The sequence below is a fragment of the Epinephelus moara genome, chromosome 3 (genome assembly GCF_006386435.1).
Source record: "Epinephelus moara isolate mb chromosome 3, YSFRI_EMoa_1.0, whole genome shotgun sequence".
Taxonomy (NCBI): Eukaryota; Metazoa; Chordata; class Actinopteri; order Perciformes; family Serranidae; genus Epinephelus; species Epinephelus moara.
The window spans coordinates 38,683,513-38,707,869 of record NC_065508.1 but is presented as its reverse complement, the minus strand read 5'-3'; the positions used below and the strand labels follow the sequence as shown (position 1 = coordinate 38,707,869).

The 24,357-nt window shown below is 40.4% G+C and overlaps 1 protein-coding gene across 1 annotated transcript; it reads right to left on the bottom strand.

Annotated features, from left to right (window-relative positions):
* Positions 1-6,133: 6,133 nt before the first annotated feature.
* On the bottom strand, positions 6,134-23,577 carry exoc3l2a (exocyst complex component 3-like 2a). The gene is made up of 13 exons (XM_050035539.1): positions 23,413-23,577; positions 17,069-17,637; positions 15,893-16,110; positions 14,651-15,401; positions 14,428-14,542; positions 14,235-14,345; positions 13,423-13,523; positions 13,017-13,127; positions 12,795-12,930; positions 10,541-10,663; positions 10,272-10,427; positions 8,584-8,705; positions 6,134-7,002 (listed from the first exon to the last, which is right to left on the bottom strand). Exons 2-13 carry the CDS (start codon positions 17,611-17,613, stop codon positions 6,681-6,683), a joined length of 2,811 nt encoding a protein of 936 aa, XP_049891496.1. The 5' UTR covers positions 17,614-17,637; positions 23,413-23,577; the 3' UTR covers positions 6,134-6,680.
* Positions 23,578-24,357: the final 780 nt, after the last annotated feature.

The following is a 24,357-nucleotide window of genomic DNA, read 5'->3' as shown; positions in this document are numbered from 1 at the left end:
CGATTCAACATCCGCCTTCAGTCTGCAATATGAAAGGATGTCTGATAATGCTCTTAGTTATACATATGACTCAGAAGCCTCACTGCCAAACTTAACATTCAGTGTATGCCAACTTCACTTAATGTTCTTCCTGTTCTGTCCTACAAATTCGTGGAACTTATTAAAAATAAAAACAAGTGCACAGTGCAGTTCAAGGTCACAAATATCTTAGATCTATTGTTGGTAACAGGTAAACAGCTTGAAGAAATATTAGAGGATGTTTAAAACTTTTTTTCAGACATATGTGAGTCTTTCCCTTGATGTGGATTCACAAGTTTTCATGCTGGTTATATTTAGCCCTGATTCAAACACATGTCAGTAAGAGGAGGTTACTGTAGGACTGAACATGTTGGAAGACAGACAGCCAGGAATATTTAACATGAATGTAACAAAGCCATGAGCAGTTTTGTTCCTACTACTATCCCAATCATTCACACATAAGTAGTTTATCTCTGAACAATTGGCCATCATATATATATATATATATATATATATACATATATATATATATATATATATACATGGCTTAAACGCATAGGCTTTTTATAAATGTCCCTCTGAGTGCCTCAGATTCTTCTTTTTGAAAATGTCAAGACTGAGATTCCTGCACTGAAGAGCACCAGAGGTTGACCTTTTTAATAATAATAATAATAATACATTTTATTTGTTTGGCGCCTTTCAAGGCACTCAAGGTCACCTTACAAGTAAATAACAGAAAACATAAGAACAGTACAGTAGCAAATAATAAATATACAAATAACAAACATGCAGAACATAGAAATAGCAAAATAAATGTACAAGTAATAAATATAGAGAACATACAAATAGAGATGGCTAAACGGATGGATAAACTATTTGGATTAAAGGGAGTAGGCAGTTTTGAAGAGGTGTGTCTTGAGGTGTGACTTGAAGGTATCAACTGAGTCCAGATTACGGATGTGTAGTGGGAGAGTGTTCCAAAGTCTGGGAGCTGAGCAGCTAAAAGCACGAGCACCAAAAGAACTGAGTTTGAAAGGAGGTGTGGTGAGCAGAGCAGCCGATGAAGAACGGAGTGGACGAGGGGGGATATATGGGTGAAGCATGTTAGAGAGATAGGGGGGGGCCAGATTATGGAGGGCTTTGAATGTTATCAGGAGGAGTTTATATTGTATTCTTTGCTGGACAGGGAGCCAATGGAGCTGGATGAGGACTGGAGTGATGTGATCAGAGGACCTAGTGCGAGTGATTATTCTAGCAGCAGAGTTCTGGATGGTTTGTAAATGATGAATGAGTTTGTGTGATAGACCGGTGAGAAGGGAGTTACAATAATCCAAACGAGAGGTGACCAGTGCGTTGATGAGGACTTCTGTAGAATGCTGAGAAAGGGAGGGGCGGAGATGTGTGTGTGTGTATATATATATTAATATATATTAGTGGTGGGACGCAGTTAAAAAATTAATCTAATTAATTAGAGGCTTTGTAATCAATTAATCGCATTTTTATCAAGCTGGGTCAGACGACGCCATTTGTAAAACCTTTTCCAGCCCCTTATCGTGTACCACCCAAAGTGGTCTACAGACCACTGTAATCCATTTCGCCAGAGAGTTTGTTAATTTGTCAGACGCAGACTTAATTATTTTGGCTCTGAACCCCGTCATCTGGTCTATTGTGGACTGGCTACACTATTTGCCTGTACCAGGGCTGTGGTACAGTAGCTAATGTTAGCTCTGGTGTCCGTGCATACAGCAACATGTTCTGCATTTAGGGGATACCGTAGGCTTGAAGTGCTGCGGTGATAAGAAAACTCTTTGTTGCACAATTTGCACACAACCATGCTCTTATCCAAGCTGGCATAAAAGAAAACTTTCTGCCCAACAAGCCAAGCAAATGCTGTCTCGTCTTCCATCACTGTTGGCCAAACTTTCCTGGCCACTGACGTCACTCAGTGCATTCTGTGCATCTTCTTCGCGGCTGGCAAACGAACTTTAGGTGCATTGCTGCCACCTACCGGGCTGGAGTGTGTGCATCAGTGTTACAGGTGTGCCAGAAATTAGGGAACTGAGAAAGACGCAATGAAATGCGTTTTTTTTTTTTTTAAACGTGTTTTTTTTTCTGTAATTAATTAATTAATCAATGTAATGTAATGCAATGCATAAGTACTTATGCACAAAACAAATTAGAATATATAAATATAAATATTTAATTGATAGATAAAATATATCTATCAATTAAATAAAAAAATATCTAGTAAAATGAATTAATACTGTTTTGTTATTGCAGAGTATTCTTATTGCACTGTTTATTATGATGCATTCAAAAAAGATGAATTTTGAAGGCACAGGTGTTTTTTGTAAAAATGAGATTGAATAATAAAGTCAAACATTAGTAAAGTACATTTTCAAAAATAAGAATCTGAGGCACTCATGGGGACATTTATAAAAAGCCTTTATTAAATGGGCTTACAAAGTCATTTAAAAACGCCTACGTGTTTCAGCCATACAGGCCTTCATTGGGGCATTCTAAATGCCCCGATGAAGGCCTGTATGGCTGAAACGCATAGGCTTTTTATAAATGTCCCTCTGAGTGCCTCAGATTCTTCTTTTTGAAAATGTCAAGACTGAGATTCCTGCACTGAAGAGCACCAGAGGTTGACCTTTTTCACAGTTTTTGAAGATCCCTGCAGCACTCCATGCATTTCTTTTTTCTGACATTAGTAAAGTACATTCAGTCTAATATTCAGTCCGTCATTCATTGTACAGGTGCCCCATACAATTTTCAACTTTCTACTGTTGTCTAAATTTACATCAAATATCATCATCATGAGGGATGCACAATATTGGATTTCTTGCCGATATCCGATATGCCAATGTGTAACAACTCATTTGACTGATTACCGATGCTGATATCAATATATCAACTTTTTCCCTCTCTTCTGTAGTGGAATTTACGTCATAATACAGTGCATTAACACAGTAGCAATATTTAGTCCAGAATTTATTAGTTAATTGAAGCAGCTGCAGCTAGCTACCTATTATTTTATTCTAAGTTTAAAAATCATAAGGGTAAGGCTGTGAAGTCTGAGCTAGGCCTGCACATGGTTCCAGGACCAGGAACTGTAGTAGAGCAGCCAGCCTCTGTGTTGGTAAAAGGCACTTTAAACTGAAGCTATTTGTGTGACCTGAGATTATGACTGCTTTGTAAAGATAAAAAACTCCTGCTTAGGATAAGCTTGACATTTACCTGATACAATCTTATAGGCTATAGAATGTACCAGTGTTGTAACTTATGCAAAGTCAGGAATGACCATTCTATCATGCTGTATAAGCAACACATTCTCACTCCAACCTCGTCACATATTGACGTTTGGTTATTGACTTTCTACCTCAACATATGACGTGCAAGATACTCTGGCTGCGTTGGTTGTTGACATTCTGGGACGTCATTGTTCGTTTTCAAAATACACCTCTGTTTTCACAGGAAATGTACAGTTTGCAGTCTCTTTCAAAATAAACGCACTACGTCAGTACAACGCCGCAAATCAATGTTTTTTTTTCTTTTAACAACAAACGCACACGATTACATTTAGCCAACAAAAGCACGTGGTTGGGTTTAGGAAAAAAAGAACAAGGTTTGGCTTTACAGTCTCACAGGAAGTGAACACTGGCCTCCTGGGTGAAAGACGATGGTTGCTGGACCCATCCACGACAACTCCCACCCGCTGTATTCGGACTCCCCCCACCTTAACTTTAGTTGTTGTCCTGCTCAGTTTCCCCCTGATGCCTATAAACAATAATGTTGACTGGCTGCATATCATGCCAACATGAAAGGGCGACTTTTTTGTTGGAGTCTGATGCCGAAAGTCACTGACCAGGCGCTGGTTTTCAATGATCTTTGCATGAGACCGGGTTGGTATAGGGTACAAAGATGGGTCCTGAAGCTAGATTTAATCATATCTCAGGGCTGAGTGATACAGGGAGTTAAGCTCAGACAAGGTGGACATTGAGGCAAACCTCTGAATAGTATTGCCAAAATCAATCACAGAAATAGGCCAGCAACTAAGCGTTTTCTTGATGCCATGGAAAAACAGGACTTTAGTCTATACAGAAAGCTAAGTGTGAATTTTAATTTCTTTGCAAGATAGTCAATATGGTATTTAAAACTGAGGCTTTTGTCCAACCAAATTCCCAAATATTTGTCATCATCAACAGATGAAATGGAGACACCATCAAGAGTATTGTTGAAGAGGGTTGGTACCTTTGCTTGCCTAGGGGAGAAAGTTATCAATTAAGTTTTGGTTGAGTTTAAAAGCAGTTTTAGATCCATGAGGGCATGTAGCAGGGTGTTAAAGTAGTCTGCAGATATGAAAAGGCTTTATCTGCAGTGGGGGTACAGGAGTACACAACTGTACCCTGGAAATCCAGAGTTCTCACGAGAGCACAATTTGAATTTCCTCAGCGATTCACTCTGGCAATCAGTAATGATGCTCATTACCCATGCCCTTGGAGCCGAGCTGCACCAATCACATATCGGTGTATCTGATATAGGCGGGCCAGAGGCGAGCTAAACAGATGACGACAGCGCTGCGACGACAAAGTCCGGAATCAGTCAGTAAACATTGCAAGATGGCTATGGATGAACATCAGTTGTTTGAAACGGCTTTGGCCGCTACAATGAACGAGTTAGACTTGGAACAGAAGACGGCGCTTGAATCTTTCCTTTGCAAGAAGGACGTTTTTGCTGTTTTGCCGACCGGATACGGCAAGAGTCTAATCTACCAGTTAGCTCCGCTGGTAGTGCTCTGGATACATCACCCCATGTATTGTTCTGATTGGTCGTAGTGTTATCCAATTGCGTGCAGTGATATTTCCAAATGCATGCTTGGTACCGCCCCTCGAGTTGGGCCATTTGCATTACTCATAGCCAGACCCTAAATTTTTCTAGATTTGGGTTGGATTTCCAGGCTAACACAACTGTGTCATCTGCATACAAATGGTACTCGCAGAATTTAAACTTATCACAAATATAGATATACATACACATAACACTTACATTTCTTTTAATGATCTGGATGTGTCTGGAATTTAGATTTAATAAAACTAAAATGCCTCAATTTAATTCTTCAATTCATGTTTAAAGTTCAGATTACCAGCTGTTGCAAAACATCACCGCAGTCTAACATATACATTTTCTGGATCACCAAGATCAGCTGATGCCCATCATGTCCCCTGGATGACCTGTGAACAAATGTTACCACTGTGATCTCACTACTGTATTGATGTTGACATACTCAACACCTGACCACACTTTATGATGTCATGATTTTTAGATAATGTGTCAGTGTTTCCAACCCCCAGCTGTACAATCCAACATCCTGACAACAGACCTTCACAGTTATTTCTACATTTTGATGCAACCAGCTGGCCATTTAAATTCAAATATAGACCCAGTGACTTGGAGAGGTCAGTGTGCAGAATAATCTTTGCTAAGGCTGCCTGACTTTGTTTTGAGAAGCCAACAATCAGCTCAGACATGAAAAAGCTCCGTGGCTGCTTCAACTTCACTCTGAACAGCAGAGGGAAGTTCCCTCCTAGTACATAACGTAAACTTGGCTCCAATAAAAGCATCCGTTGGCACCTCAGTGGACAACAGGAAATCTTTGTTTATTGAAAAACATCCTGTCGTTGGCCTCGGGGTGTATGACCCCTCTTGCAGTGCAGTGGCAGAGCGTCATATAATAGCCGTTGTGGAGCCCCATATTTCAGGATCTCAGTTTACTGAACAAAACTGCCATATCCTTAAGATAAACAATGGCGCTATATAAGGTATGTGTATATGTAGTACTGCGTCAGACCCGCAGGCCTTCATCTGTTTGTCAGTGCCTTTTGGCATGTATTGTACATAACTGTAGCCTTAGTGTCTGACACTCCCATGTTAAGGGCCACAACACCTAAAATTAGACATAGGCAGAATAAGACAATTAATGAAACAATAATATATTCTTACGAATTTCTTGATAGATTTGACATTGACATAACTGTGATGGTATGCAGACAGAACCTGAACACAGAACACAATGACAGAGCTGCTCAGAGTCTGTTCAGTCAACCCACTCAATGGGTTTTTATTATGTCTCCAGCAACAAATCCATTTCATTCACAGTGAGAGTTCAACACATTTCCATTTCCATACACTATATCCTCACATACATGTGGATGCTATACCAAAGAATGGGTATACATATGTTTGGGTAAATACAAATTAAACAGCAGAACATCCTAGATCATATTGCATTGCATCTGCTAGCAGTTGTTTCTGCAATGATGTGGGGGAATAAAAGGCTAAGACTGAAGAAGTTACATTTTGAGAATATATGATACCACTTGTTTATTTCTGTAGATGTGTAGATCAATATAAAAATACTAGAAATCATGGTGAGCTATTAGGATGTACAATCTTCTTCACATTTCCGTTAAAAATGCACATCTGCAGATGGAGAGAAATGTCAGTGAGCATGTACAGTACGAGCAGTACCTGAGGTCAAGTTTCTTTAAGTGGCTGCTAACAATATTTGGTACAATCAGTTTCTGGTCAAGGTGCACGTACATCTCATCACTTGCTTCACAGTATGTCTGTGACCGCTCTGCCAACACTAACACCTACCGCTAGTCTTCTCTATAAGGTTTATTTATGTCCTCCATATTCTGGCCCTCAGCAGGTTGAGCTGTTGCATTCCTGCCACCTGTCCTGCGGTTTCGCCTCGGACGGTGCTCTGAGAACCAGTTGGAGACTGTCATGGCGAGGCGGAGGAGACCCAGACTTATGCAGTGCACCTCTGAGGTGATGGGGATGTCAGAAAAGAGGGCATGGTCCCTGCACATGAGGCCATTGCTACATTCAAAGTCTTTTACGATGTTGAGGATCTCTTGGCGCTCAGCCTGCCGCATCATCCCTCTTATATTCAGCAGGGTGGAGACGTGCTTCTTCCTGTAGGGAGGAAGGATGCAGGGAGGAAGAAGGGTAGACGGGTGTTAATGGAAATTGGGTCTGTTTGGTGCCGTCAAAGGCTGTCATGACTTTGAGTAACAGTCATGTCTCTCTGAGTCATAGCGTCTCTTTCTGGGAAAACATTTCATGCCACTTTCTAAAAAGGTCCGTTTCATAAAACTTTTATATTTCTTTCTACTTTTTGGTTGGTAAGTCATTACTAGCACTAGCTTCAGAAGTCACTTAAAGTTGCCAGATGACATGCGCTCATTTGCATGTTTATAATGTCACAAGGAGGGAAGGAATGGTAGAAGGACGAAATGTTCTTTATTATACAAAAATGGAAGCATTTTAAAAGTAAAAAATTTTAATGGCATGAGAGCTAGGAGGTAAAATGAGTGTTTTTGTGAAAGGAGTCTGGTGACTCTGGATGGGGGCAGCAGCAAAATGTATTTTATCCACATAAAATAGGAGCACCTAAAAAAAATCAACACTGGTTCAAGTATATGCTATATTTAGAGGGGGAGAGTCTCAGCAGAGGAGCAGTGGACTGTGATAATTCTACACAACATGCATAGGAATGAAATGGAATGTAATTTATTTGAATACATTTCTTGCTTTTTCCCTGATGGTTTGAATAAGCTGCTAAATTAGTCACTAGTTGCTTTTTAGAATAAGAGTGGCTATGAGGGTCTGAAAAGTTGTTAAATCTAACAAGAAAGTAGCCAATTTGGCCACACTGTTGGGACCCAAACTTCTAAATATTTTCTAACGTTTTCTTCTTCTTATCTACATAGCATTTGTACATTGTTTTGTTTTGAAGAGTCAACAGTTTGCTTTTTACCAGCACTTTGAATAAGAAGGAAAAGCTTGTGTTTTCAGGATTGACCTGTATGCCCACATGTAGGCACTGTAACCTGTGCATGAATGGACTCTAAATGAAGCATAGAGAAAGCCCTTTGATCTCCTAAAATACTAGCTGGGGATGCCATACAGTAAACAAAAGAGGTGAGTCAAGCAGTGAGTTAGCATGTCTCTAGGTCTGAACTACTATGTTTTGCTCTCCTCTTCCACACCTCTCTCTTTGATTCCAAGTGTGGCACCAGTCTGTCTCCTGCATGGTGGCAGGATCAGGAAGTACTCGGCAGCAGCTTCCTGTCTGCTCTGCAGAGGGTTATGCGTCACACACGGTGGTGGGTTGCCAACCGTCACCTGAGCCTTAATCTGTGCACAAACAGCCTCGGCGGCTGGGGCCCCCCCATCCCCTCGAGGCCTCTCAGCCTCATCCATTCTCAAAACAGGCCCGCTCTCCTCTCCAAAAATAGCAAAGTTAATGTAGATATGTTTCCGTGCTCCTTTTCCTTGTTTTGATCCATTGTGACCAAAAAAAACAAAAAAACAGACAGTCTTACTTTTTCCTTGCTTTGGCTAAGTGCCAAAAATAGCACTATGAATGTGTAGCAATAAGCATAAAAGAATATAGGACCTTTGGGGGTACAGTAGAGAGAATATCTGTTTTTATAGATGCTTCCTGGTTGCAATAGACATGTTCCAACCCTGTCCGTTTGTTAAAGCCCTCACCGTATATCTGGAAACTCTTTCACCAGAACTGCGACTTCCATCTGGATGGAGGGGGTGTCCTCCAGGAGAATGATGTCAGCTAGGTGGCAGATGATGCTGTCTAACCAGGATGAACTTGATTCCTGAAGCAGAGAGAAGACAAAGAACGTAGCAAGAGTTTCATTAGTGTACAACAAGAAGTATTCCTCACCATAACAAAATGTTACATTCATCATTATATTAGAATCTTTTGAAACTTGTTCAACTATAAGTAAAGTGCAGTGCAATTGTTATTCTGTTCATCCAAATGTCTGATTTATTGATTAAACGTGTTTATTTGATGAGGCATGACCAGCTGTGAACAATTCTGAGAAAACAGATAAATACCTAAATGATGAACAAAACTCCACTGCAGTTTTTCTAGGTCATGTTTTTCCTTCAGACACTCAGTAAAAAAGAAAGCAGAATTCTTTGGCTTGGCATTCACTAAAAATAACTATGTCGTTTTTAGACAGCCATTAACCTCCCCACCCCCCACCCCAAGTTCCCAATTTCCACAGACACTTCATCCCGCTCCTCAGCGAAAAAGGCCATCAAGGCCATCCCAGAGCCACATCAAAGCCAGCCAGCTGACAGGAACAGGAAGTTCCTTCTGAACACAGCAGCTTCCTGTTGTCAGCCGAGGTGACGGACACTTGTTTGAACTCGCGCACAGAAAAGGGGCAAATGCCACGCTGTCAGGCCTAGTTGTTTTACACCCTCTTCCCCCCTCTGGCAAGTGCTAACGTAAGCCCGGTCCATCCATCTCCATCTCACTGACGGCAGCCATTTTTTAGAGCTCACTCCTGTATCAACACTGTCTGAGTTATAACTGACCTAGGAAGTTTGAGGGTCAGGCTCCATTCACAGCCATCAGACTCTGCATTCCCCCTCGCCAGCTCTGCTCAGTATTTTTAAGAATCAGCATTTTGGAATTATATATAATGCTCAGGGTCTCCTGAAAAGCAACTATTAGCTCTGTTTTACATACACTGGATTTCATTCTGCTAGAGGTCCTAACCAGTGGTGTTGTTAGGTCTGGGCGTCTGAGGCTTCAGATGTCTTATGATTAGCCCAGGATTTAATAATGTGTAATTTCATTTATGCATTATAGTCTTAAAAAATAATATGATATTGTTGATCAAAAACAAAAGTTTTGGGTCCTTCGTCTCAATGCAAGCTGTGATGGCATGCAAGAGAGAAAGTGCACCAACAATCACTTTAATGTTGCAGCTGGTAAAGGTGGAGCTCATTTTAAATGCATTTCATATTGCTGGGTAGTTTAATCTATAATTATGCATTATCATTTATTCTATACCACTCTATTTACTTGAAATCTTGCAAGTCACCTTTGTGATCTGGATTCTATATTACCCTTTCATGGAGAAAATATTTATGGAACTTGTGGTTTTGGAACACTGATCAACAGATTACTGCTATCTGTTTTTGGAGCTTCAGGTTATGGGTACCTGATCTGACAAATCTTTTTGGATCTGTGAGTCCTTCTGCTCTGTCTTTCTCTGTCACACACTCAAATTGATCTTTTAAATTGATAGGAACCTAACTTCCCATTCTGTAATTGTTAATATTTTTCAAAGCATGTGTCAGACTTTGCTGACATCGCCTGATTCAATTAAAAATAGAATGTTTTGTGTAAAGTACAGACTCACCAGATCCTTAAAGAGTCCTTTTAGCTGTTTGGCCTCATCTTGCAGGCGGAAAGCCATCCTCTTTCTCATCTTGGAGGAAGTGCAGATGACTCGTCCCCGCATGATGGCTCGGACATACTCCACCAGGACCCGCCGGTGCACCTCTCCAACCAGGGTCTGTCAGTCATTTAAAACATGAATCACTGACTGATTCCATTAACCTTCAAGCAAATGCTGCAGACTACTTAAACATGTAAAACACCATCTGTGTGTGATTAAACAAGTGTTACCTGATAAGGCGGAGAGTCCATCCTCCTGAACTTCTTGAAGTGTTGTTTAATGCTGACTTCAATGGCCTCAAAAGCCTCTGTGTTGTTAAGCCATTTTCTCTTTATCAGTTTGTCAAAGAAAGGCTGAAACAACAACACACCAAGTTCTGATTCTGAGTACACAAACAAAGTACATTGTACTTTCCTTGAGTGTTTCAGTTTTTTAATACTTAGTAGTTCTACTCCACTACATTTCAGATATTGTGCATTTTACTGCACTACATGTATCTGATGGCTGCAGTTATAGGATTTATTAAAATACACTGTATAAAAGAGTTAGCTCGACCACAATCTACCACAATAAAATACTGCTTACATGATTATGCATCGGGAACACTGACTGAATAATGAAATGTAACATTCAAATGCTGCCGGGGGTCATTAGGCTGCATGATGTGTACTTAAACTAAAGCTAATTTAACTGATAATATGTCTTTACTTGTACTTAAGTGTAATTTTGAACTGAGGATTCTTTTTAGTGCCTTCAGTGACTGAACTCCTAAATCCTTTACTGGAAATGGAATATCTTGTGGGATTGCTGCTTTTACTTTGTAAAAGGATATGAATACATTTTTCATCATTAAACAGCAGACTAACTCCATGAATGTGAAACTGAGATATACACAGATCACTATCTGTTGAGTACATTTAAAGGAGCTCTATATGATATTGTGAGCATTAATATTGCGGCAGTCAACTATTTGCTATGTAGAGATATAGCGGAGTAATGTAATGACGTCCTGAGCAGAGAATGATGTCACACTTCCTCTTTGTTGTAAATGAGCTTCTCCATTCTTTGTTTTGAGGCCCAGAGACACCAAACTGACTTTAGAGAACTAGTGATGACAAGGGCCCGCTGCTGCGTCGCCTGACGTCACCATATTTAGTTGCACATGAACACACCGCAAAGACTACAGCTGACGACCAACCATCATGTACGGTCTGCACCTGCGTGAGAGGAAATAACTCTCCACACCAACAGACAGTGTTAGTCTGTTTGTCAAAAAAGGAAGTTTGTCTCTGGTTAGCCAGTTAGCACATTAACAACACAATCCAATGCTGAAAGAACAGAGCACCATCAGGAAACGTTTCTGCTAAAGAACTCAATGGCTAAAGAAAAATAAAGTTATTTATGTAACAAGTTTGTTTTGGTCTCACTTCCTCTTGACTTTAGCTTTTTGTTTTCTTTTCTCATGTCTGTTTCTCTTCTTGTGCATGGTTTCATTCACCGATGGGCTGCTGACTATCAGCTTGGTGTGTCAGGGCCTTTAAATGATCCAGCAGTGCGTGCAGATGTGTATCCCACTGGCTAGCTCATTACTGCCACTCTGTACTGTGCTCATACAGCGATTACTACTGAAAACACCATTCCAACCCACAGTGTAGTCGTGGGAGCCAACCTGGTCTCAATCCGAAGTCATCGAATACCATTGCTTGGTCAGTGACTTTTGGAGTCAGATATTGACAAAAAAAAGCCATCTTTTCACGTCAGCGTGATTCGTGGCAGGACAACAACGAAAGTTAAGGGGGTGTAAGTATGATTAGGATGGGTGAAAGGGATGGTGGATGTGTACAACAACCACCAACTTTGACCCAGGATGCCCATGTTCACTTTCTGCAAAACTGTAAAGCCAAACCCTGATCTATTTTCTCAAACCAAACTACGTGCTTGTGTTGCCTAAACCCAACCACATTGTATCGTATTGGCTAAACATAACCATGTGCGTTTATCGTTGAAAGAAAAAAAAAAAGTCAATTTGCAGTATTGTACCAACATAGTGTGTTTTGAAAGAGACTGTATGCAAGCTGTACATTTCCTGTGTAAACAGAAGTGTATTTTGAAAACAGACAATCATGTAACAGGCTGAAGTTGACAGAGCAATCCAGAACTTCACCAACCAACACACCCAGGGTACCTTGCACATTGTATCTCAACATGGAAAGTCCATGACCAAACTTCAATATGTGATGAGGTCAGAGTGAGAATGTGTAACAGGGGCATAGTGCCCACCCTCTGGCTCCCCTTGGTAAACACCATAAGCTCTGTCAGCCCTGTTTCTGCTGTTAGCACTGTTCGCACAATTAACAATGTTAGCTGCTAGCCGCCGGCTCAGCCATCTCCATGTTGGTGGCCTATATGTACTAGTCATATGTCCTGGTCATGGTGGGAGTCTCCTTTAAGAGACTGATGAAACTTGCTTCTTGAGGTTCTCACCCTGATGTGCTCAAACAGTCTGTCAGTCAGCACCCTTACTGACTGGTTGATGATTCTGTCCAGGGAGGAGTTGGCTCTCTGTGCAGACTCCTCGCTGCCCTGTGGGTCACACTGCCTGCAGCGCTCCACTAAAGACCTACAGGACACAGAGGAGATGAAGCTGAACTTCAAGCAAATTACTGCAAAAAAATGCACATTTTGAATAATGAATGGTTTGTTTACCTGAGAGGAGGGCAGCAGTTGACCAGAGCTATGGTCCTAGAAACATATCCGTCCCCTCGGTCTCCAAATTCTGCCTGAGTCTCATGAAACATCTCCGCCTTCCTCTGGAAACTGGACAAATTTTAAATTTTAAGATTTATAAAAGCCTGCCAAATGCTGATACAATTTATAAATGAACAATCCTGTCCTGTAATTGAAAAAGTACTGGGGCATGCCAAAGAAATATCTGTATATAAAACCTATTTAATTTAAGATCTACATAAATATACCAGCACAAGTGTATTTTGTTTTTGCTACCTGCAATAACATAATTTATTTATAAATTATAATTTTGAGTGCAATTTTTTACAATTCTGGTTAAAACCCCACTGTTTTTTGCAAACTTTCCCTGACAGCATATAGTCACCTGTAGAGAAAGTCAGCCAGTCCAGTAAGACTACAACGAGCCACTCTTGCCCCCAGAAACTGGTTCACAGATGTAGATCTGTCCAAGTCCACCTTCAGCCTCTGGCATTGTGAAAGACATGCGATAAGACAGCTGTATCAAATATATACATATATATCTATATATATATCTATATACATATATATAGATATATATACATATATATATATATATATATATATATATATAAACATATAAATTCACAGGTACGGGCACAAGTATGAATGAATTATGCGCGGAAAGGTTGCACGGGAGAAAAATTCTTCAGAATAAAACAAGTGAAAAAGATGTGCAGTATATGTGTAATATTCTCTAAATCTAAATCACTATAATCAAACTGCATTTCCTCTTATTTTGAAAGTCACTGAAGCAAATGGAAACCATCATCACATTCCTCCAGTTATGAAACTTTACAGCCCGAGGATGAGGTGGCAGCCTACATCGAGTTCAAGACACCCAAGGAGAGTCCTTTTGAGGTTTTATGGTGGTGTACTAAAATGTCTCCTAACCTGGCGGTGATAACACATAATGTTGTACGGCTGCGTAGAGTGCAGCCAGTGAAAAAGATGCCTCCTCCACTGGATTTGTAATTCAAGAACAGAGAGCCCAGCTTAATGTGAGTGACTGTAGCCTGTGTGCTGTTTCATCATGGGTGCAGGTTGGGTTAGACATAATGACGGGTAACAGATCAATACTGGTACTGAGCTTTATGGGTATGGGGGCTTGCGGGTTTTCAAAACTGGACCCATGCAGGACTGTGTGTGACAGTGTACCTGGATGACTGAGCGTGCTAGGTGAGACTGATACTCCTCTATGTGCAGAGTCTGAGCCCATCGCCTCTCTTCTTCATCCAGAACCTGAATCAGCTCGACTGTCACCTTCTCCTGAAATTCACAGCATAAAATTAAAATGAGTCTACATTTCAGATTTTCTAAAGAGCAGCTGTGCCAAAAGGACATTTCTTACCCTAACAATACTGATGCAGTCTTGTTCCAGCCTCTCCACTGTGTCTTGGGGCAGAATGGGCTCCAGTGGAGCATAGTTTATAGGTGTGGTTGTGCAAATGGTTCCAAGAACATCCCTGATTAAAAATTACAAATCCTTACCAAACCAGTCCAGTTTCCATGTTTGTACAACAAGATTGATATGTCTTTATGACATGAAATCCCTGTCTAGTAAGATACCGTACCTGTTGTAGATGTTGTAGAACCAGTCCAGTAAGGAGTAGACATCTGTAATCTGCAGCGGGCCGCTGGTGATGATCCGCAGACGTTTGGCCACAGCTCGATGGTAACTTTCCAAATATACCTGGAAGGCAGCAAACTCCTCTGGGTAAATGGATACAGCATTCCTCTTCGCTGCATCCAGGTCATCCACCATCCGACTCCTCAGGCGTTCAAGGTATGAGGCCAGCTGGCCTGCCTGGGTGTCTACCTGATGTGGCAGGCTCCAGTCCGCAGCCTCCATCACAGCCTGCCTCCACTTCATCTTTAGTCGCCGGGGACGCTGGCTGGGGTGAATCTGGGGGCCCTCTTGTTCTGGTTTTGTCTCCTCTCTCAGAACCCAGGCAGCATCAGCATGCTCCTCCTGTTGGATCACCAGCACCACCAGCCCAAGGTTGGGACCAGCGCTGGGCTGGCGAAGAGACTCCCGGACTACGTCCCACATCTCCTTTTGCAGGGCCTCGTACAGGAGCTCCACGTCCTTTGCCTTCCGTCTGCTCGAGTCCAGTGTTGCATTGGAGCTGAGGGACTCATCTAAGGATGAGGTTGATAAGGGGATCATGCCAAGAGGGGTGCTGGGATAAATGGGAGGAGTAAGGGTGGAAGTAGATGTGGGCGGAAGGAGAGACAGCAGCTCACATTCTCTCTCCAGCTCCTGAATGTGTGTGTCAGCCAGGAGAAGGTCCCTGTGGTTGACCAACTGTAGGATCTCCAATACTGTGGAGAGCAAGAATAGGAAAGGGCAGCTGTGTTTATTTACAAGAATCACAAAACAGGTTCACCAACAAAAGGCGGGATCCGTTTAATGGTTATTAAGGAGTTGTGTGTGTGCCTCACTGACAAACTGGGTTATTTGTTGCTCATTCTGCACACTCTTCTATTCCTAGCAAGGTTCCCTGTGGAGTCTGTGAACAGTAGCGTGGTTAAACTTCTATCTAGAGGAACCTGGGGTAGAGGGAAGTGTGGTCATTTCCTGATTTCACAGTCTATTGGTGATTGAACCCAATGACTCAGGGATCTGGGGACTGTTCAGCCTCATCAGAGAGTTGTCTAGGATTGGGAGGAAGTACGGCTGAAGCTTGACCAGGAAAGAGCAAAGTTCTCTAACATAAGGGAAAGTCCTTACAAAAGACAAATCCTTCTTTGTCACTTGATGTTTTTTGATCAGAACATGGACCTTTTATACGTGATGTTTCCTGGATTTTTACCTGAGAGGGGCTCTCTGGTTTTGACCACCGGCTCCTCCTCCTCTGTTTCCTCCTCAGCCTCTTGGGACGCCTTGTCTGACATGGACTCCCTCTTCAGCTTGCCCAGACTGACCATCCTGAGGAAGGAGGGCCGCCTGGAAGCCTCCGCCTCGCTGTCTGTGCTCAGGTTTCCGCAGGGCAAGCTTTCTCTGCGCTCCTCCTTACGTCGACCTGTAAAGCTGCACAGTATCCACAGCAGCAACGAAGAACGTGAATGACTGCTGCCCAAAATAAGATACACTGTCAGACTGTACTATATGCATATACAGGTGTGTATGAGTAAGAATGTCATCAAATTTGAGGTCTACTCGACAGTGTGGCTGAGTAGCAGCAATGTTTGGAATGCCACATATCCAAACATCTGTTAAACTGTAAGCATGACTGCCTCAGTTAAAAATAGTCCTACTGAGTAAACACACCAAGTACTCAACATGTCACTGAAAAACAAAAGAGGTTCCGTAGATCAACAAGTTGCTATAGCATATTACATAACTCCTCAGGAAATAAGCACATATGCTATTCTATCACCGACCACCAACAGTAGCAAGGGATTTTCCATCTCAGAAGCTAAATCATCTCACTATTAGAACTCTACTATTGCATTGCTGTTCAAACAGGTCTTCACTTTCTTATTAGTAGAACAGTTTTTTTGTGATAGTTACATTACTGAATTGTTTGGCATTTTTGTGAGGGTTCTTTTGATTACAACTGATTTCTGTTGATGTTATGGGGTGTTGTTGTTCATTGTTTTACATAATCTTTGGCTGTTGAATCCTGAAAATGTGCTTTTATAAGTGGGCAAAATTAATTTTATTACAAGCCTTTTCCACCATTTCATTCTAGTTAATCAGATGATGGACTGTAGAAAAGCTCTTGTGAAAGACTTTCTTGCACCACCATGTAAAAAAATATTTTATTTTTTATATTTTACTCTGAAAAAAATCATGTAAGTCTTTGGGTTTAGTAATAATATCTTAATCAAAGATATACTTCTTAAGATGTTCACTCTTTCTGTACATTTCACATGAATGTCATACACAACTTATTCTTTATATCAGAAATCCAAATTATTTGCAATGTAGCAACAACAGATCAAATCTAAGGTTTTAATTCTTCCTCCTCCCCACCCTTCCTCACCGGAGCAGGGTCATAATTCCTTCAGAGCTCCTGCGTAGTCCTTTCCTTTTTTCCCTCTCTGGTGGGAGACTGTTTGAGTTTCCAGGGCTGTAGTGGGGAGAGTTGTTCCCCCACACATTGCGTCCCGATATGCGGAGCCCCTTCCCCAGTTTTCCAAGGGTTTTGAGAGGCGACACTCCACAGATCCGCTCCAGTGTCCCCCTGAGGGGCTTCCCTTTAGGATTACCTGCCCCATGCCTCTCGGCATTCACCTCATTTTCCTCCTCTTCTCCATCACGGGAGGACCTGAACTGGAAGTTACCCCTGACCTCCCCCATGATGAGGCCCATGTCCCCTCCATTCCTCTCATCCTCATACAGGTCCACATCCTCAAAGGGGTTTAAGTTCTTGTTCAGATCTTTCAGGTCGTTCAGCTCCTTCAGATCATTGAGATCATTCAAGTCCCTGAGGTCCAAGTCCAGCCGGGGCAGGATCAGTTCACCATTCACTCTGGGGAACTCGTGGCAGCTCTTGGACCTTCCCGGGAGCTTCTTCAGAATGGGCATGGTTGCACTTGAGATTTTACCAAACTGCAGAACAAGAACAAGATCAGATTTAGTCATAATGTTCAGCTATATAAAGTTTAACTATAATGGTATCTGATTATCAAATACAATTTCAGAATGAATAATCTTTTTTTACATTTACTAAGACACTGTATGGTGACATTGATATTACAGAGAATAAACAGCCAGGATATCTTGCAAAATACCTGTTAAATCCCTGTACAAAAGACATGACTCCATCCTCTCAGTACAAGGGAAGCTGAACCTATGAAATGTGGAAAACCTTTTCTGGTGGTGTATCAGCCATCAGACAGTTTATATAACTTGAAGCAAAAACATCCGCTCACAGGCTGGTTATGCAATGTGCTTCACTTAGCAAATAGGAAATATGTTTTCAAAATACTGCTGCATTTAAAGATGCTCAACTACATTATGCAAATATCATTCATAAATAATGATAATTTTGTTCTTTCTCCTGTTAATTTGGGGAATTTAGAAAACCTTTTAAAAATCATAAACTTATTTTCCTATTTAGCTAAACCTAAGGATTCTTTTTGAGAACTTCTGTTGTTTAGTCAAAAAAAGACAGCTAGAATGTAACACAAACATAAAATTAAATATTTTTTGCCATCGCCCTTCTCAAATGAAATGCAACATGGCCATGTTGCTCTTCTTTTTAGGAGATAATGTATCTCAAGAGACTTACTGGTTAAATAATTAACAACTTAAACCAATGAATCTTTTGCAATCACTAAGATGCCAAAAGATATATTTCTTTTACCTTTATTTCAAGATTTTCACTAAAAGTCAAACACTCAGTACGTGACTTGAGCAACTAACTCACAAACATGGAGAAAAAACAAAAATCCTAGGACTTCAACATTATTAGTAACATAATATGTATATGTATACACACACACACACACACACACACACACACACACACACACACACACACATATATATACACATATATACATATATATATATATATTATGTTAGTAGTAACATAGGAATATAGGGTATACTGTTCAGTCCACTACAATCCACTACCTTTGAGGTACTGTTAATGATGTGAAGACTTTCTGTTGTACCTAAAGCCCATCCCTTCTCCTTCGGAAATATTCTTTTGGCTTCCCAACACATCCCGTCTGCTTTGTGTTTGTGGAGCCTCAATGGTTTTAAAATTTTACCACCAATTTTGCCATCACTGCCTGCCACTATGAATCAAAAGTTAATGTATTCAGGGTCACATTTTCTCTTTTTACTGGGCCAGGGATGTCTCCCAGTCCCAGATCACTTTTTTGCTTCAAGAACTGATCTATTTTTGTGTCACTCTATCTGAGGGAGCATTAGCTTGCTAACAGTGGCAAAACACATTATAAACATTTAGATATAAAATAATAATAATTATTATTATCATAATAATAATTAGCCACAGCCCACTGGTTTTGAATCGCTGGAGTCTTATTCTTATTAGGGAATCTTAACCTTTCTAAGTACCATACATTTATCAACTCTTATATTCACATACCATATGCTGGTGTGCACTCTGACTTCCACATACAGCAGAATGAGTTTCCTTGTCACAACCAGATCAAAAGACATGGCCTGAGTTTCATGCTTGGGTGCCACAGGTAACAATTTTATGGCACCAAGGACAGCTACTAGTGGGTTAGGTTCCCAGTTCTTCTCAAAGGCTTTAGAGAAACATTCAAAAACACTCTTCTGATAAGTAAACAAGGGAGAAAAAAATCTTGTGTAATTTGTCTTTGGAGTAACACAATCGATGCATTGTTCTAACTTTCACATTGTGTCCAGAGTTAATTGAACATTTATGCTCACTTTTAAGACTTTTCTCCCAAGTCTCTCTGTCTCTTCGTCCAACTTAGTCTCCCAATTCTACAAAAATGCAATGCCCCTACTATGCAAATCAAAGTTGCTGATACTCTTGGGAACATTTTTACACAAAATAGGATGTTTTCTTCCCTACATGACCTCAGATTTGCAAGTACCTGAAACAATTTGAGGCTGGGATATTATATTGCTCTCTGCAGCTGCTCAATTGACAGAAAGTGCCCATTAAGGCACACTGTAAACCCCAATTCACTCACTCAGCTTAATGTATTTAAAAAAACAAACAAAAAAAAAAAACAGTTTGCACTCCAAACTTTTAGTTTATACAATACAGTAACATAAAATCTTTGAGAACACCAGACACAAAAGAAATGGGTCACAAGACCCTGACAGGAATTTCATGTCAGTTTAACATAAGTCTTTGTTGTTGTTGGTTGAGCATCTAATTGAGATTCATATGATCATAAAAACAAAGGGCACCTAATTTTTTTTTAAATGTCACTGAACTACAGAATTATATTTTAGCAAACTTAGCTTTCTTCATTGCAAGAACAAGGCAAAGTGGTGATCTCTGAACCAAGAATTGCTCTTTATTTCACCTCAGCACAACTTTCTGTTAGACACTCTAATATCCACTCAGGTAGAAGGTCACTAACTGTGTATACAACGTAACTCATGTCTTTTACCACAACATTAACTGTAATCTGTTAGAGCCATTGTGAAATACGTGAACATTAATCACTGTGTAATGGGTGACAAGAGTGATTTAGAACACATTAAAACACATTTTACTTCAGCTTATGGCCTTAAACACATTTCTTTTGTGTGCTGGGAAACTCCACCCATTTAGCCCCCAACATGCCACATAAGTGTACAATGATAGAGTTGTTTATGGCCTTAAACTAATTAGGCAAAATCATCTTTATACATTTTAGTCAAATTAACTCAAAACTCAAAAATTGTTGAGTTAACATAAAAAATTCTGTCAAGCTCTCAAGCGATGCATGCATGCATGCTGCATCAGCAGCATTTCAAACTGATGCCATCCAGCGACCATGTCTGTGATACCCTTAAGATTCTGAACTAAATCATTTAAGCCAGGGATGAATGCATGATTCTACCATATCAGACTATCAATATAAGAATTTGGTAGTTGTATGTGTAATTTGGTTTGCTTCCTTCTTTAAGAGTATTCCTAATGATAAAACTAGAATGGTAATTGGCTGGTTCCTTTTTCCACCATGATGTAATGTTTAAGTGAGCTGCCCAGTGGTAAGCCTCAAAGTGTGGCAGGCTGAAACCACCCTCGTCTTTTGACTTAATTCTGTTGAACAGTTATTTCTAATGACTCCGGCATAATTGCAATCAAAAATGGAGAGAGGGGGATGCCCTTTCGGGTTCCATGATGTACCTCAATTCGGTGTAGGGCTGCATGAGATCAGATTTTTACTGCATGATTATCATAGAGACAGAGTGCACCAGAGGGGGGGAAACAATTCATAGCTTTCCACTGACTTTGTAATGTGTGAAGGCGCCTCTTAGTTATTTACTTCAGCTAGCAAACAACAAAAAAAAGCCAAAAAGCTGTTTTGTGGTGGGATTCAATGCAAACATAGTAAAGAATCCTTAACTAAGTTTTTACAAGCTGCTGAACCAAAAACTTGAGCTTTTAAGTTATGAGGAAGGAGGGAATTTAACTGTGGGATCCTGACACTCAGTGTGCCCTGTGCAGCAAGTATTTTTACTAATTTGGCCAGGAACTGTAAAGGCAAAGCTAAATACACTATGTAATACCTGGTTTTGATCTTTGTTGGGATAACTGATGATCTTACCTGGTGATTTGATCACATAGTTGAGAAGAATGTAACTTCTGGTCATTCAGTGAGATCATTTCTCCAAGATTAGCAAGGTAAGGAGAAGAGGACACTTTTCCTGTCTTATAGACATATAAAATGATAATTTGACATGCTGATATCTAGTGTTTTTAGCAAGCTACAAGCACATTGTTAGTATGTCAGCCCTCAGTTCCATAGTGTGTGTGTAGCCCCAATAAATCTTTTTTAAAATAATCAGATCAAAAATGTAAACTTTAAAAAAAATCAGAGTAAATGCACTCTAAATGTACATATTTGCTTTATAGGGTGTAGCACATCTGGGTTCATTTTGAAAGTGAAAAAATATTAATTTTATCAGATACTCTCAACTAATGGCCACCTTCCTGCTCCTGAATTTGTACAATCTACCTCCATGTTCCATGTCATTCTCCCAGAACTGTAGTTACACATGCACACCTGGAAGCTTCCTAATACAACCACAGTCCTCTGCTGCTACCCACTGAGCAGCTCCAGTGTCCATAGTGGGGATGACTGGCTGTGTTTTGGCTGGGACATTGCATTCAAAATAATGACTCTGTGGCAACAAGCTGGACTGTATATAGAAAACATGACAATGACAATGACTGTCTTGGCATTTGAATCTTCATTTGAATTTAGTCACTATATGGAGAGGGTGAAATATATCCATTACAAATAGAAGAGAGAAAAGTAAAATAATTGTAATCATCAGTACACATTCACCTCAAACCTCTAACTGTGTAGTCAATGTCCACATAAATCTTATTTGCATCATTTGGTGTTTTGAATTATATAGCAGCGGTGAGAGCAAACTCTCCAAAACTGGACATCAGCATCAGCTGGACATCCTAAATTACTTGGTGCTGTGTAAGGGGAAAGAAAGCATATTCTCCAGGGTTCTCACACATTTTCATGGACAAAATTTAAAAACTTTTCCATGACTTTTCAAGAACCAATAATAAAAGACACATTTTCTTGCCCGACATTTTTCAAACAGATTCAAACTCTATTTGAATATAATTTCAGCTAGCTGGCATACATGAAGGGAGAGAGGGAACACAGGAAGAAAGTAAAGAAACATACGTGATGGTAAACATCCCACATTGAAACATATTAGAGCAACTTTATGTCGACAGCTAAAGAAAATAAATTTGCCTTTTTGTTACATTATATGGAAGGTTATCCAGGGAAGATTACTGTAACAATTTTCAAAACAAAATTCCATGACTTTTCCAAAACATTCAATGATTTTTACTAATTCCCTGACTTTTCCTGGCCTGGAAAATAGGATTGGGAATTTCTGTGACCCCAGGTTTTCCATGACCATGAGAACCCAATTCTCACTCTACTATGCTCTCCATAGTTTTCTCAACTTTTATACCTTTGTGGCATGCATGTGTAATTTTTATAATTTTTTTCTGTATGTAAACACAACTTCAAACATTATGTGTTGTGCTTTACCTACTCGATAACTCCTGTTCATACTGTGTATCAGATGTCTCAGCAGAGTGGAGAACAGGATAACACTCAGTGGCTGTAAAGGAGTTTACGGCCGTTTTATAGCAAAACATTTTCTTGAGAGAACAAAAGGTGATATAAGAGAGCATACATCATTATGGGCTCTTTGTCATGATAGAATACTTTAAACTATTCAGCCTTTATTAAGTTTAAATAAATCAAAATCGTAATCAAAAATAATCTCTTGAACTAAAGTCAGACCAGGATGGTGAAAATCTCCCTAAAATGTCTTTGCTCATTATAACATGACAGGAACAACATGAAAATTGTTTCCTTAGTTAAAAGATAAGTCACTGCACAACACAAACAACATGTTCTCATAATTTTATCAATGGCAATAACTGTGTCAAACCCATTTCAAGAACACAACAAATGTCTAGGCACCAATCCGTGTATGAGTAAAACAGACAAATGTGACACATAACGTACAGAGAATCATTAAGACATTAATCAGATGGGTAACTATAAGCACAAATGAATACAACAGTTCTCTCCATGGACCCAAATGAAAATTAAACCATCAGAATCCAAACTCTAAACGCTGTCTGTAAATGCAGAGGATGAGACTTACCAGATGAGATTGCCTTGCAGTGTTTCAGTACAATGTCATCCTGGACTGTGCTGGCTGTGCAGGCTGCCAGGCTGTGGAGTGTTTGCATGTGTGTGTGTGACTGAAGAGTGTAAGAGCGTGTCCGAAAGTACTCGGTGACTCAAGAGAGCAATGTGGCTGCCTGTGGTTTCCTGACTTGCTCTATTGTGGTGGAAGGTGATATGTTTTCCTGAGGAAAGGCCCGTCCCGTCCTTTCTCCCCCTCCTATGCCATTGACCCTCCACCTCCTCCGCCCCCGCGCCCTGGGGACCCTTCTAATTACACTAATTGCATTAACTGTACAGTAGAGGCAGTAGAGGAGGACAGAGCATTCCCGTGCAGTTTTATCAGCTCTGCACACCCTTTGTGCATGTTTTTATGTGTGTGTACATGTCCACTGTGCCCTGGCTGATTTTTGTTAGAAATAGAAAATAAACTGCAAGAATGATTCAGTGTCCATGGCCTTGAGTCCAAATTCCATTCATACACCATCAGCATTGTCATTTTCCTCAGCGGAAGACTTTAAGTGGAGGATCCGATCTGAAATGACAATCAACACTGTTGCTGCAGATATAATGTCTCTGCTTTACTGCGGAGCTTCAAGGTCACTATAGCTGTAGTGGGGCTCTGATGTCACACACAGAACAGAGCAGCTGACGGATTTATGAGAGGAGTGTGTGTGCAAAGGGCTCTGAGTTGTATTGTGCAATTTAACAAAAAAATTATAATAAGCAAGCAAAGCAACATGTCAACAAGAACTTCTTTGGTAAAACATTTCCCACACATACCTGTACTTACTGTGGCTCCCCCCTGCCACCTAGTGTGCAGTCTGGTATAGGACAAGAGGTAATGTCACACAAACTGAAACACACAATAAAACAACAAACAAAACAGCTTAAATTAGAACTTTGTTTTTTTCTTTCTTTT